Source organism: Pongo pygmaeus, chromosome 5 (assembly GCF_028885625.2).
Source record: "Pongo pygmaeus isolate AG05252 chromosome 5, NHGRI_mPonPyg2-v2.0_pri, whole genome shotgun sequence".
In the NCBI taxonomy this organism is placed as follows: Eukaryota; Metazoa; Chordata; class Mammalia; order Primates; family Hominidae; genus Pongo; species Pongo pygmaeus.
This window is the reverse complement of record NC_072378.2, coordinates 7632171-7647876: the sequence shown is the minus strand read 5'-3', so window position 1 is coordinate 7647876 and position 15706 is coordinate 7632171. Positions and strand designations below refer to the sequence as shown.

General features: G+C 47.0%; 1 protein-coding gene across 1 annotated transcript in view; it reads right to left on the bottom strand.

Annotated features, from left to right (window-relative positions):
- BMP6 (bone morphogenetic protein 6) overlaps window positions 1-15318 on the bottom strand; it is a 154516-nt gene extending 139198 nt beyond the window's left edge. Inside the window, exon 1 of the mRNA XM_054490858.2 lies at window positions 13781-15318. Within this exon, the coding sequence (XP_054346833.1) occupies window positions 13781-14441 (661 nt within the window). The 5' untranslated portion in view covers window positions 14442-15318. The remainder of the gene's footprint in view (window positions 1-13780) is intronic.
- Window positions 15319-15706: the final 388 nt, after the last annotated feature.

Genomic DNA, 15706 nt, shown 5'->3' with positions numbered 1-15706 from the left:
TTCAAGGTTGCAGTGACCTATAATCGTCCACTGCGTTCCAGCCTGGGTGACAGAGAGGCCCTGTCTCTACAAAAATAAAAATAAAAATAATAATAATAATAATAATAATAATAATAAAGAGTGCTGCTCCATGCCTCTTTGCATAGGACAAGTCCCCTGTCATTTGGCCCCAAATGTTCTTCTCAAGAGCCATGGCACATGGGTAAGCAAATTTTGGAAAGCCTTTCTTGACGAGATGGCATTTGAACTGGGGTTTAAAAAACAGAATTGAGAATGTGGCAATGGGCAGTTTCACTAGGTAAATGGGCAAAAGCAGAGCAGAGTGCGCTGGCTGGATAACAGTATATGGAAAGATGAGTAGAGGAGATGGACAGGGTGGACCTCAGAGACATCAGCTTAATCTAGTGGCCACAGGAGCCAATGAAGGTGATGGAGGAGGACTAACAGATCACACCTGCACCACAGAAAAGCCAACCTGTCAGTGCAAAAGTCAAGGCCAATGATTATAAAGACCTTCTGCAGGGAACTTAGGGATAGATGGAAAAGAGGATGGGAAGGGAAAATAGGAGTAAGAGATTTCAAAAGCAGGATCACTAAGCCTGGCAACTGACTTGATGTGGGCATGAGGGCAAAGATTGAAGTCAAGCCTGAGTAACTACCACTGTGGTTCCCAAACCTCAGTCACCGCTTGTTAAAATGCAGATTCCCACACCCAAATCCCCAGAGTCAGGGGTGGGGTCCAAGAAGCTGCTTGTTAATAGATCTGTGCTGATCCACAAACTTTGTTGCCAGCTTGCAATGAGAGTACAGAAATGGAGTGTTTAGATAGTTTAATAGCAAGTTGACTGACAACTTTCTACAAACGGAATCTAATGATTAAAAGTTGAGGCTTGATTTTGAACATATTTCGGGTTTTTTTTCATGTCATTTTTCTAGTAATGCATTTGTAATGAATTTTTGTGGACCCAAAAGTATGGGTCCACAAAAATTTAAAAAATTTGAAAAACCAAGTGGTTGTTGCACAAAGTTTGAGAAAAGCTGTGCTGCATGAGTCTGGGATGGGACCACACTTCGGGCATGCTCTGAACGGACGGGTCATAAGAAAGAAGGCAAACACGTGAGGAGGCACTCACAGCTGCGGGACACCTCTGCAGATGCATCTGACTTTCTGAACACAACAGCTACCACCAGGCCACAGAGCCTTGGTGGCAGGTCACCTGGGAGCCTGGTACCTGCCCATCATCCTGACCTATGGCCACATGTTATCTCTTTACTCCTGCAACTGGGTGTGACCTCCTCCCTACGCCCAGCTCCCTGCCTGTGTCCTGTCTCAGCCCAGTGTGCAGGTCTCATGCCACATGCCAACCCTTCTGAATCTTTTGTTGTATTTCAGAAAATATCCCCAAACACAGCAGCAGTCTTCGAGACAGGAAAGGAACCAAGAGTGAGCAGGCAGTGGTGTAGAAACTAAGGAGAGGATGTTTTAGAAGCGCTAAAAAATAGCCCAGTAGGGAAAAAAGCATCATCAACATGATCAAGCCTTTTGGAAACGAGGATGAGGACTCAGGACAGTCATTAGCTGCCTTCAACGAAACACTTCCAGCAGAGGGATGGGGATGGAAGTCAGACCACAAGGGCAGAGGAGACAGGGGGAAGGAAAGAGTAACCTCCCCGAATGGTGGGCAGTTAGGGGACAGTTAAGTTATTTCACAAAACTGTTCTATTACATGACTGGGTGCTATTTGGAACATTCAGTTAACATTACTCTAAATATTAGTTTTCTCCAAAAACCTCCAAATTCTCCCCTATCTTACTATCTACTAGTTCTTACTGTAAAAGTAAGAACTGTTACGTATCTGCAGCTGTAAAAGTGTAAGTATTTGCCTTGCTGAGATAATAGGATAATAAGTGACATCAGCCATTCTTCAAGGCAAAAGGCCATAAAGAAATACAGTACTTGTATTTTTGTGCAGAAAAAAAATGCAATTTCTATTTAAGCTTCCAGAACATTTGGAGAAGGATGAGCATAGGGAAAATGTCAAGGGTAAATTGGAGTCTACTTTCCTAGAGTTCTTGGATTTGTGCCCTAACCAAATTGCCCAAATTTAAAACGGAAACACAGGGAAGCATCTTTGTGCTGTGTTCCGGCAGGATCAAATCTTCTAAATTTCAGTCTTTAGAAACAAAATGCTGACAGGGTCACCACAATGCAAAACTACACCCAGACACTTGCTTCCAAAATTAGAAAAGAGGTCTGCCTATTTTTATTATTATTTCCCAAAATCAATGTGGAAAGTGAGATATAGGGTAAAGGTCAATCACAGTTGCCAAGAGCAGGCTTGACCCTGTGAAGATTTGACCCCATGGTTCTCTGATCCAAGAAAACAAGCCATGAGGATCTTCAGCAAATTCCATTCTTAAGGATGTTCAAAGCCCATAAGAGAAAAGCAAGAAGAGCCAAGGTGTCGATGAAAGATGGGACTTTGCACAGCACTTCCTGTGTGTTGGGAGTGATGATTTCATTCCCTAGCATAGGAGATTCTTTAAAGTGTAGCTCAGAATGTGTTCACCATCTTCCCTGCCGTGATGGTTGCAGCCGTGCCTACCTATGTCTAAGCTTATCGAACTGTACACTTTAAGCTGTTCCTTATACGTCAATGTGTCAAATTAAGCTGCATTACCAAAAAATTTAAAAAGAATCGTCTGGGGAATTATCTAGCCTGGGGTTTCTCAACTGTGTTCCAGGGAATTAAGAGCCTTTAGCAATGAGGGTCCAACCAGGAACAGAGAACCTTCTGCAAGAGTTTACAACAGAGGGGATTTAATGCAGAGACCTGGTAGCACAGAAGCGGGAGGGCTACGCGGCCAAGCAGGTGAGGCAGCCCATGGATTGGCAACTGCAGGAAGCCACGTTCCCTCTCATGAAGGAGGGAGGAGAGCCAAGGGGTCCCTAGCATAAGGTGTGGACCAGAGAGAGCTGGAGCCACAAAAGAGCAGAGCAGCTGGAAACGCAGCCTCCTGGGGTCCCTCCCCTGATCTATGAGGACAACAGGAGAAGGTTCAGGAGTGGGTGTGGAGGCAGAGAGGCCTGGGTCTGACACAAGGGGGTTTCAGCCAAAAGGGGTTAGAGAGTAAAAGTCAGTTCAAACTCTGCTGAACCAAGTTAGCAGGAATCTTTCTTTCTGGCCTTGTCAGGGCATTAACAGGAGAAAGATTTGTAAACCTCAAAGAGAGGAATAGAATAGAAAGTGCTTCTACAGCCTTTTCTTGCAGAACATTTTGGAAAAGTAGTAACTTTTTGAAAAATGCTGATCTAGCCAATACAGTTTCCAGGCAAGGAAAGAGACCTAGAAATTTGGTTAAGTGGCTTGAACAAGATATTACAAAAAAGAAAAAAAAAGAAGAAGAAGATATTACAAAAAAGAATAATACTAAGAACTAGAGCCCAAATTCAAGCCTCCTGGATCTTAATCCAGTTCTCTTTCCTCTATAATAAACCAATCATAAGCATGTTCCAGCACTGTCAAGAAAACCAGCTACTTAACCATTGTAGTGGGTGAAAATGAATCGTTTCTGTGGTAGGAAACTCCCAGACTCCATGGACGTGTATAATCTGCTCTGCTAGATCCATAGCAAAGGCTCCAAAACTATAGGTAAGAGCACATACGAAAGCGGAAATAAGTGCAATGGAGTTGCCAATTTTATTAATGGGAGGAAAAGAAGAGAAAAAAAAAAAAGGGAAAACAAGACAGAAAGGGACTCTAACATCCACTGGATACCTCCTTCACCCCTGCAGCCACGTGGGATCATCTTACAATGATGACAAGTATGTGCGTGCATAACAACAGGGTCAAACAATCTCAACAAATCAACAGTTGGTGTTAGGAGGCTCTGCCCTAAACACACCCCATAAAAATGCAAAGGCCTGCTCCATGGCCCTTGGGGAGAAAGGCAACTCTCCAGGTATCTTTGGCTCCAGGTACCTATGGCCTTCTCACTCTTCCCTTCATACACCTTAGTCCTGCCCATGGATATCACTTCTCTTTTTGCTCCATTAAACAAACACCTACCTATCCTCCCACAGAGAAGTATTAAACGACAGCACATCCTAAGTCAGATGTTATGAGACTAGGCTGAATTTCTCAAGCCCAGAGACAGTGCCATGGCCCCAAGCTCTTACCTTTTTTTTTTTTTTTTTTTTGAGATGGAGTCTCGCTTTGTCACTCAGGCTGGAGTGCAGTGGTGCAATCTTGGCTCACTGCAATCTCTGCCTCCTGGGTTCAAGCGATTCTCCTGCTTCAGCCTCCCAAGTAGCTGGGATTACAGGTGTGCGCCCACGCCTGGCTAATTTTTGTATTTTTAGTAGAGACAGGGTTTCGCCATGTTGGCCAGGCTGGTCTTGAACTCCTGACCTCAAGTGATCGACCCTCCTCGGCCTCCCAAAGTGCTGGGATTACAGGTGTGAGCCACTGCGCCTAGCCCTCTTCCCTATTTTTAAGAGGTTTCCTCTGTAAGGGAGCAGAATAGGGTGGGAGATAACAGGTGGGCAATTTAGCTAGAATTCAGTAATACGCCACTACAATGAGTAATTGACATGAAGAGAGACGGAGAGAATTCACTAAATGTCTCACCTGCACAATATTTGTAAAGGAATAAACACAAATCCCTAATATCCCTCAAACGAATTGCTCTTCATTTACCACATTTCTGTCTCCATTATTGTCTTCTCATATTTATTTACCATTAACCTGTGTAGCTCTTTTTCATAGAAAACAGTCCAAAGGCAAATAAGTCTATTCAATATATCACTTACAAAGACCTCTGGATTTATGGAGTCTCTATTAATTTAGTTTTACTCTGATCTAAATAGTCTCTCCTGAGGAAGCCTTTTAAAGTCCCCTGATCCTGCCTCTAGGGCCAGTACGATATTTTTGTCAGTTTCTCAATTCTAAAGTCACATTAAGTTTTAATATAAGTTTTCAGAAAGGAAGGAAAAATATTTAACCTCTCCCCTAATAACCTCCCCAAATTTTAATAATTCACAAGCACAGAATTCCTATAATTCTTGTTCATTCTTCAGGCTTCTTTATTTTACTCCCCCAAATCCTGCCTAGCATGGATCAAACAGGGCACAAGCCAGGGAGAAATTTAATCACTCATATCTCTGCCTGAGGGATTGTCTAGGTACTATGGTGACAGACACCTCAGTGAAACTATGTGGAGGAAAAAAGATTTTTAAACTCCTAGACTTAAAAAGAAAGAAAGAAAAAAGAAAGATTTCTGATGGATTTGTGGTCAACACATAGAAGCACTATAAAATAAATCCCACATTGTCACAGACAATCAAAATTACTTCTTTAGGGACCACTTTAGTAAAACCCCAGAAACAAAATATTCTTCAACTGAGGTATTTTGTAATTCTTTCCCCAAACTCTGCATATTTTGAATTTTTATACTTTCATTGACTTGTTTTTCCTTGTTTAATGTACAGCTTCTCCACAGAGGATTTGTAGGGCAGAGTAGTTTCACGACTCCTCGGCATGATACTATAGTGGTGGATAACGTCATTACACATTTGTCCAAGTCCACAGAATCTGTAACACTACGAGTGAACCGGGATATAACTATAGACTTTAGGTGACAATGATGTGTCCATATAAGTTCATCAACTGCAACAAAGATAGCAAACTCTGCTGGGTGATAATGGGGGAGCCTGTGCACCTGTGGGGCAGGGGGTACATGGGAAATCTCTGCAAAATTTTGCTCAATTTTGCTGTGAACCTCAAACTGATCTTAAAAAAAAAAACCCTCTCTTTCTAAAAAATGTACAGCTTCTCCGTTGTTAACTTATTCTGATATGGGAGTCTACAAATAAAATCCGAATAAAAATCAAAGTCAAGTAAAAACTTTTAGTCCTTAATTTTGTAGTTTACAAAACTCAGTCTTTGGACTATTTAAACGTAATTCATAGATTTAAAAGGAGGGAGGGAAAATAACTGGTCTCAGAGAATAAGCAAGGCTAATATTATAAAAAATCTTCTGGCCTAATCAGCTCTTACCAATGATATGGTTCACTCATGCTCTGCTGAGACACGAATCAGAATTTTTTTTTCCAGCCCATGTTCATGTACAGGAAACCAACAGGACTGTAAACACAGGAACAACAATCAACAAACGCAGATGTTCTGGACGGTGAAAGGGCAAGCGGCAGGAGAGTGATAATAAGGCCCGTGGCGGATATCGGAGGTCAGGGTGGAGCGGGCTCCAGGGCTCTGCCTCCCAGGGGGCACTGTTTTCTGCGCGCTGTGAATCCACTCCACTCCACTCCTCCCGGTGGCCAACTGAGCTCTTTGGTGATAAGAAAACAATCTGAACATATAATCGGCACTGTGTGGCAAGGATGTTTCAGGCCTAGGACAATCCTGACCTGGCCAGCAAGAGGATCAGTCATCAAGGGCGTATGCCTATGAATCTGAAAGTCAGGAAGGCTCTCCCACTTGGAACCAGAACCTCATCCTGCAAAAATGTTTGAAGGAGATTCTTCGACCCAGTCATCTGGGACTGTGTTTGAGATAACGAGACTGTGGGGACCCATCAAGGAATTAACTGATGTAATTTAGATATCATCTCTATTATGGACCCAATCTCCTTAATAATGGAGATGGGAAGGGCAGGAAGAGAATCAGTGGATATCAGTGGAACAATGCCGCTCAGAGCAACGTGGTTTTCAACTCAATTTCGGAGCAGAAAACAATTCTTTGGGGTCAACAGTCCTTTGGATATTTATAGATATACATAGCATTTTCTTTTCTAAAAGTAGAGTTCTTGGAGAAGATGCTATCCACTAAGAGAAAACCCCAACAATTCCAGATTTGGGCTTCCTCGGCTCTTCCAGGGTTGTGCTCTTGCCTGCTTTTGTAATTTCTCCTCCATTATCCACTCCAGCCTGGCCAACAGCCCTATTGCTCTGATGCACTAGGATCTCTGTGTGTTTTCATGGATTGTCCCTCAACCTTAAAAGGTAACAGCAGTAAAGAGAAAATGGTGGTGAAAACATCTAACAAATTTAACTACGAACAAACAGATTAGATGATATGCAAGAACTTTTCAAGCTCTAAATTCTATGATCTATGGCGAACATACATTCACCAGTCATCCCAAACTCATTTAACCAATAAACCCCAAATGGGTTTTCTGTTGCTGGGGCATACATGTCCCCAGAAAAACCATGTTAGGGATGGTGGCTGTGTTCCCAGCCTGGCTTCAGACTAACTTTATGCATAGGGTGCTGAAATACTATATATTCACACTGGAAAAAAAGTATAGAGAACAAAATCTTCAAAACACTAGTGACTGAACATAAAATCTGATAACTTTCAGTGACCCACAATGTGTTACTGATTTCTAATGCTTGTAGTAAAAGGTGAACAGGGGGAATGCAGGTTCTGAGAATTTCTGGTACTCTCGAAACTTCAGAGGTTAATGGCACTGAAAAATTAGAAGTGGTGATGGCTTCCCTCCCTCTTCATACAACTATCACCTCTGTCATATATTCCAGGAGAGACTAGTACCGTTTTCTGACTCACACATTTCCAGTGGGTAGAAGCTGGATCAGAGATGGGAGTGAGGGTGTTGAAGAGAAGGTAAGGGTATGATCAGAAAAGAAAGTGTATTTGAATAAAGTTAACTCCGCTGTCATGATGAAAACAGGGAAAGAAGAACAACATAACGCACTGGTTCCTTGTGGGGAACACAAGAGAAGATGCCAGCTATCCCCTATATCTGCCCCCCAGGTGACACCCTGCGGCTGGAGCAGCCCAGCTGCTGGGCACATGGCTGGGTTGTGCTGTGGCCTCGGGAGGGTGGGACAGGATGGTTAATGCGTAACAACTGTTTACGTGAATGGGGCCTTGGTAAATTGTCTATTCCTCTTACGGAGTTTCTGTAGTGATTTCTACTCCTTTTACTCAGATATTTATGAAAACTCCTAGTGAAAAACAAAATGGTCTAATTAAAATATTGTCTACTTTTCTTCCCACTACTGGAAGCACCAAAGATGGCAAAATGACTAAAATTCTGAACAGAAGACAAAGAAAAACAGAATAAAGATCAAAGTAGAAAAATTAAAACTGTAATGACGTTGTGCTAAGTTGAACAATAGTCATTCCTGGCCGGACGCAGTGGCGTGAGCCTGTAATCCCAGCACTTTGGGTGGCCAAGGCAGGCAGATCACTTGATGTCTAGAGTTTGAGACCAGCCTGGTCAACATGGTGAAACCCCAGCTCCACTAAAAATACAAAAAAAAAAAAAAAAAAAAGAAAAAATTAGCCGGGTGTGGTGGCAGAGACCTGTAATCCCAGCTACTCTGGAGGCTGACACAGGAGAAGTAATTGAACCCAGGAGACGGAGAGGTTGCAGTGAGCCGAGATCTTGCCACTGCACTCCAGCCTGGGTGACAGAAAAAGACACTGTCTAAAAAAAATAAAAAAATAAAAAATTCCCTAGAATAGTTCATTTTTGATATAAGATGGGAAGCAGAAAGTGAAGGACTGGTTTGTGAAAAAGTTACAGAAAGCTGCTTAATGATGCAAGACATCGTACCCTCTTCATTTTCCTTGTCTAATTCACCTTCGTAAATAGGAGTGAGGCAAAGACAGCAGAGCTGCTATCTTTTAGTTTGCTACGTTTGATATACTACATTTGATAGCCAGTATTTAGCCAGTATTCATAGTCAAGTATCAACTTGAAATCCAACATATAAAGTAGCTACTCTCTGAAGACACAGAGAGGCAACAAATTATTATATGCTAAAGAAAGCACTTAGCATTGTTTTTGTATTTAAACAGATTCTTATCCCAGGGAAGCCCTCCTCCAAGCTGATCAGCGGTAAGCTCTCAAATAGAGGAACTAACCATGATTCAGCACATTTAAAAAGGATTTATACCCATTCTTAGAAGGACACCCAGAGGAAACACCATCTGAGGTCTGAACAATAGTATCTGCTTGCCCTTTGATCTTAGTTTAAGAACACTTTGTACAACTGTTTTTTGTTGAAATGCCACTGAATTTCAAATTTACTCTTCGTAATCTCTTTAGAAGAACATCTACTGCTTCTTTGAATCACACACTTGCAACCAAATTCTCCAAACTGTTTTTGCTGTGAGTAGCTTGCAGGCATGGATTTATTTTCTGCTAACAAAAATCTTCTTAAGTACAGGTAGCTTAAATGAAAAACAGTACTACTGATGCTACGTTTAGGAGAAAGAAATCGTGCATTATATCTAGTTACAAATACAAGTAGGGAGTATTCCATTTTTCTTCTTATTTATGTTTCCCAAGAGTAATTTTGTTCAGAAGATTGCCAGTATTTTTAGCACAAGTTTCTTGCTGCTTGTACTAATATATACTGATTCCCTTCCCTTTTTTGAGCATAATTTGAGTTTTTTACATTTCCATTTAATCCTAGCATTTGGAAATAAATACCTTGTGAATTCAAATAAACAAGTTAAATCTGAAATGCAGATATTTAATTAAATGTTTTTACTACTCTCAAATGTAATGCATATTACAAATTCATACACATATGGGTGACTAATAAAAAAGGTGTATTAATAAAGCACGATGATTTACCTCAAATACTGTGAACCTCCCTGTCCTAAATGTCTTCACTTTAAACATTTTACTCAATAAAAATCAGGTATACCCTTTCTAAATAATCACATCTTCCAGATCAGTAAAATATGAATTTGAAGCATGGGCTATGTCTATATGTTCACTAATTCAGCCTTTTCAAAGCACCTTCCATGTGGTCAGCATTATGTTAGGCACTTGGGCTACTGTGGTGGGTTAGTGTGGTTTCCGCCTTTGGAGGCTGACATCCTACAGGGGAGACAAACACATGAGTAAGCAAATTTAACGAGAAAAAAGAAAAACTTGTGATAAGTACAAGGAAGGAAATAAACAGAGTGCTGTCATGGTACAGAAGTGGGTGGGACGGAGGCATGACCAGTTTATATAGAGTGGCAGAGAAGGTCTCTCTTAGGTGAATTTTAAGCTAAGACCTGAAGGATACCTCTCCAAGGTCACCAAATTGGCAGGGATGCTGAATAGGCTGCCAAGACATTTTTAGCATTAGAAAACAAATAGAAAATGGCATCTGTGGCCCTGAGTTAATGCAAGTTCACGAGCTCACCGAGGCACTCTGCACACCAGCAGCCCAGGCAGCAGACAGTTAGCACTTAGAAGGTGACACATCCCAGCCTATTCACCCAGAAAGAGTCTGAAACAGTCAACATAAACAACAATGAGCTGGTTGGATGACCAGCACTTGCGCTATGAGAGAGAAATTTATCCTGTTGATTCATACTTCCTGATAGTCCGGCTGGCTTACAAGGCTCAGGGTGTTTCAAATGTATTTCATGAGTAAATTATTCCCCCAAGTCCCAGGGAAGTCGGATGTTTACAACTATGTAATACTTTCCCTTGTACTTCGTTTGTAATTTACTTAACCTAGTAGGTATAAGAGTACTTTAAAACACAGCGCTGTAATGTTTATCTTTCTGTAGATTCTTTAATAGATGAGTCAGGTAATGTGGCAGTTAACATGGCATTGACACCAATTAGGAAATCTGTAATTCTCTAGCATCCCTATATAGAGAATCCAACATTGGTACGCAATAACTTTCTTAAATGAACTGTCCTTCCTATGTTCAGAGTCATGGCGATCAGATTTTACCCCATTCTAGCCTCTGATGATGAAATACCCCTTTCCTACTGCTAAATGGATTAAGATGAAATAGAATTGCTTCATTGGCAGGTGGCATGGCTTGCTGCTTGGATTCTACTTACCTGCAAAAGGTTTTCTCTTCATACTATCAGTATAAAGTCCAGAGCTGGACCTACAGTAGCTACAACTTGTACAAGGAGCCCAGTGATGGGAATATGAGGGGCTTGGGATAGAATTCCCATCCTAGAATTCTCTTTCAGTTCCATGTCATCCTGTCCTGGGGCCTGGAATTGCACTATTGGGTGAGTTCTGAAAATTTTTAGGGGATTTTTTTATATCTTTCAAAATCCTTTATGAAAAATGTCAATATCCCTAGGGAGATACTATGTTAAAACATCACCCTAGCAAGGATTAGTTGACAGCCAGCTTTAAGCAGTGTGACTCAGAGGCAGTGTGCCCCTGTAGCCCACGAAAAGTCAGAGAAGCAAGGAATAAGGGGAATTTGGGGATCACTAAATACAGTAAATGTGACTGTACTTTACAAATTCGCCTTAGGCCCAGCTCTTGAAATTTCAAATACCATCTAAGGCAGTGGTTTCCAAACACTGACATCACCTAAGATCTTGACAAAACAATGACACTGCTGGGCATGGTGGCACACTCCTATCTTCCCAGCAACTCAGGAGGCTGAGGCAGGAGGATTGCTTGAGGCCAGGCGTTTGAGTCCAGCCTGGGCAACGTTGGGAGATCCTCTTTATTTTTGTACAAAAAAATACTACTACCTGGTTTCCACCTCCACACATTCTGATTTGATACGGAGTGCCACCTGGGCTTCTGGATTTTTTTAAGGCGTTCCCCACCACCTCCCACGTAACACCCAGCTGATTCTAATGTGTAGCAATGTTTGAAAGCTTTGCTCTTCATCTCTCACTGGGACAATGTATCCATTTCCTTCAGACATTGGGATCTCCTGTGCCAGTGTTTCCTGAGCATGGTAGCATATTAGAAAAACCTAAGGTACTTAAAAAAAATGATGCCTGTGTCCCACCCTCAAAAGATTCTGACCTAACTGATCTGGGCCCTCGAAGCGGCCCTAATAACCCTAGATCTCTAAGCCCCCTAGATCTCTAAGTCCCCCGGGTGATGCTACAGGGCAGCTAATGCTGAGAACCTCGGTCCAAGCCCAGGAATTGTTTTCCCAGGGACTGTAACACGATTCTCTGTGAAGTAGCCAGGAGTGCCAGTCTTCCTCCCCTTTGTCCAGGTTAGGACTACCCCCAAAAGGCAATAAAACATTTCCCCAGAGCTGCCAGGAAACCTGGAGGCGGGGTGGAGGCGGGGTGGGGGCGGGGGGTGAGGGTGGAAGGAGAGGAGAGGAAGAGAGCAAGGGGAGGAATTTACTAAGTCAGAAGCAGCAGAAAAGTTCGAATAAGGAACAGCGCTGGTCCTCTGCCACCCTGGCCCCCACCCACTACAAATTTTATTGACTGGCATGATAATTTCCTTAGAATGCTTCCTGGAGGTGGCTCAACCTTGGATTTGGTTCCAATAAATTGTGAAAATTCTTGTCCAATCAGAACCCCGGGCAGTGCAAGCAGCCAGATTGGCAGGCCCTGAGCCTGGACTCCTGTGAGATTCTGTTTCACGAATTTCCCAGGAGGATTTCTGCACCACTTGGATGCCAATCGCCCTGCCTCCACACCCTCCCTTGGCTCTTACCCCCCACGTTCTCTCCCTCAAAGCTCAGCGGAGTTGGGAATCATAGATAGGCTGGTAAAGAAATCACCCAGATAGTCTAGGCGGGAATCATTCCAGTAAGTAATGCCGTTAAAAGACGAGCGTCTTTGACGTGGCTGGGAAACCCGTGTGCTCCTTTGGCGAGTGTCTGCTCACCCACTCTAGGGCCTGGGCACAACCACCGTCTCACATGGGAAGGAGGCCCGCGAAGACCCACCCCGCCGCGCAGCTGCACCCATCCCGGGCGTAGCCACTGCACCCATGATCTGTCCGCTGACAGCGCGTCCCTCCATCCTATGTCTGCGCTAAACTAAGTCAGCTCATGAATGAAAAGCAGTGCAAACCGGAGGCACTGACTCCGAAGAAAAGTCGTCTTTGCACCCTTCTCGTTTACAGATGAGAAAACTCAGGGAGGTGGGAGGGGGGAGAAAGAGCGATGTGACTCGGTCCGGGTTTGCCACAGAACATTTGTGGCGGAGCTCGATTTAGCCGCCCTTGAATTTCCATTCTGTTGCCTGGCAACCGGTTCAGAGGAGCTCTGCGCCCAACCCCGGCCCCTACCCCGCACTCTTTCTCTGCCCGTGCAGCTTGGGCTGCATTGATTAAAGGTTCAGCCTTTGGGGACAATGGCCAAGGGCACATGTGAGCGGGGGCACAGGATGGATTACCCCAGTTGAGCTTTCATCCCGCCCCAAACAGGAGCGAGCCCCGCCCGGCCGGGATCCGAGCGCCTTCCGCGGTGCTTTCGGGACTTCCCTCTGCAACCTCCCCCAGTGCCGTGGATACCTCTAAACATACTTGTGCCAAGTTTTCAAAGTTCCCAGCCGCTGTCGGATTCCCTAAAAGTCTCGGTGGGAAAACTGCACTCCAAGTTAAGGGGCAAAAGAAGGCAGTTTAGAGGGAAAAATCGTACTGAAGAGCCCTCTTCCCAGGATGGCCACACTCGGGCTGGACTTTTCTGCTGCAGTTGAGTTAACCTGGCCAGAGCTGGGCAGGAGTGAAAAAAAGCGCGGAACGTGCTCAGGGTGTCCTCAAATACACGCCCGCTGGGGACAGCGCTCCCGGAGCCCCGCGGCCCGGCCGGCCAGCCGTCTCTCGGGGTCTCGGCGCGCAGCCCTGCCCGCGGCGCGGGGAAGCGCATGTGCCGCCCACCGCCGCGCAGGTGGCGGGAGCACAGCCTGCCTGTCCCCGCGTCCTCTGGCGCACCAGGCAGGACCCGCGCGCCGGGAGCTCCTCCACCCCCTCACTCCATCCCCTGGGCCCGAGACACTGAAAAGGGGGAAATGTTCTCGTCATTACGTTACCCCAAATCCTTACCCAGGTTCACAAAGCTCATGACCATGTCCGCGTCGTTGAGGAAGGCGCTGTCCTGAGCGCTGGCCAGTGGGGACGCGCCGCCGCTGCCAGGTCCGGGGGCCAGAAGGCTCTTGCGGTTGAGCGGGTGCGCGGCGCCCGGGGGCGGCTGCCGACGCTGGGACGAGCTGGCTGCTTCGTGGGGCCAGGACTGCTGCCTCTCCCCCTCCGACGCCCCGTCCTCGTCGTTGTCGGCGGATAGGGCGTTGTACAGATCCAGCATGAAGAGGGGCGCGGACTTCAGTCTCCCGGGAGGGGGCTCTCCGCGAGGCAGCTGCTGCTGCTGCTGCTCCTCCTGCTGCCGGAGCGCCGGGGGCTGCGGTTGTTGGAGGCCGTGCAGGGGCCGGGGCCGGTGCGGGAGCCCCAGCACCGACAAGATCTCTTTCTGCATCTCCCGCTTCTCCTGCGTCTTGAGCCGCCGGTAGAGGAAGCCAGAGGAGGACTGCGGCGACGGCGGCGGCTGCTCCGTTTGGCCGGGGCTCCCGCCGTCCCCCAGCAGCTGCCCCCCGGCGGCGGCGGCCGCGGCAGCGGGCAAGGGCGGCCGCAGCGGCGGGGGCCCGCAGCAGCTGCACAGCAGCCCCCACCACCAGCACAGCCACTGCGCCCTCCGCCCCAGCCCCGGCATCCCCGCCCGGCCGGGCTGCCCCCGCGGATCCCGCGAGGCGTGGAGCGGCGGAGCGAGGCCGGAGCGCGGCCGCTGTGGCCCTTGGCGTGAGCAGTCCCCGCCACCTCTCGGCGGGCTCGCTTCCCTTTCCTGGCCCTCAGTCCTTATCTCTCATGGTCGTCCGGGGCGCCCCCAGTTGCCCAGGCTAGAGGGGTGGCGAAGGGGCGATCACCAGGAGAACCGCTTGGAGGGGAGGAAGGGGAGCCTCACAGCCTCGCGACAAGTCTCTAGAGGCGCGCGGTCCAGGCCAGGTGCGTCCGAGTCCGGGCTGCACTGCAGCCTGCGCCCTGGCTCCTGCGAGTCGCGGCGCGGTCACTCTGGGCCTCGCTGGCCGCACACGTGCGCTGCCCCGCGCTCTCCCTGCCGACTGAGTGGGACCCGGGGCAGCGGGGAGCGGGGCCGCTCACGAGCTGCGGGAGATGCCCGGCATCACCGTGGCGCACGCCCCTCCCCGGATCGCAGGGCCACCATGAAGTTTACCCCGGCGCAGGGCCCAGGCTGCGGCGACAAGGCGTCCCGAAATGCCAGTCTATTCCGCGAGGTTTAACTTCCTTCTCGCTCACGAACTCCGCGCCCCTGAGCTCTCCGGCACCGTCGCTCCCCCTCAAAATCTCCGCGCGCCGCACGCCTCCTCAAGCGGAGGCGGCGAGGATCTTGCTTTCCGTTCGGCGGTCGCCCGGCTGCCCCGCAAACCCGCTCGAAGAAAGGATGGGAAAGAAGGGGGCTAGTGCACCGAGCAGCGACCGCGGTAGCGGCGCCGGAATTCGCAGTCTCCCGCCTCTCCACACCGCGCTCCCCGCAGCGGCCAACGTGGGCTTTCTGCTGCGCGCCGGGCTCAGGTACCGCACTCCAGCCCCGGGGACTCCCCGCCCCGCGGTAACCGACAGGCTGGCAGCCAATGGGAACGCGAAGCTCGCGGGCTATTTAAATGGCCCCGCCCCTTCTTTCACCCTCCGTCTCCCGAGAGGCGTAGCCTCCGCAGCGCGTAGGTTTCAACACCCGGGAATTCTTGGAGGCATGCGAAGAGCCGCGAGGTGCCAAAGGCGAAGAGGTCATCGCTAGTAAGAATGATCTGACCAATACCCCGATCTGAAGCTTTCTCTTTTACCATCATTTAAAAGGCCTAAGTTGATGCTTTAACTAAATAAAAATGATAACGGCGATTAAATCACTATACTGCCAGAACTGAGGAAGAAAAGAAAAATGATAGCTTTTCCATCCCTTCC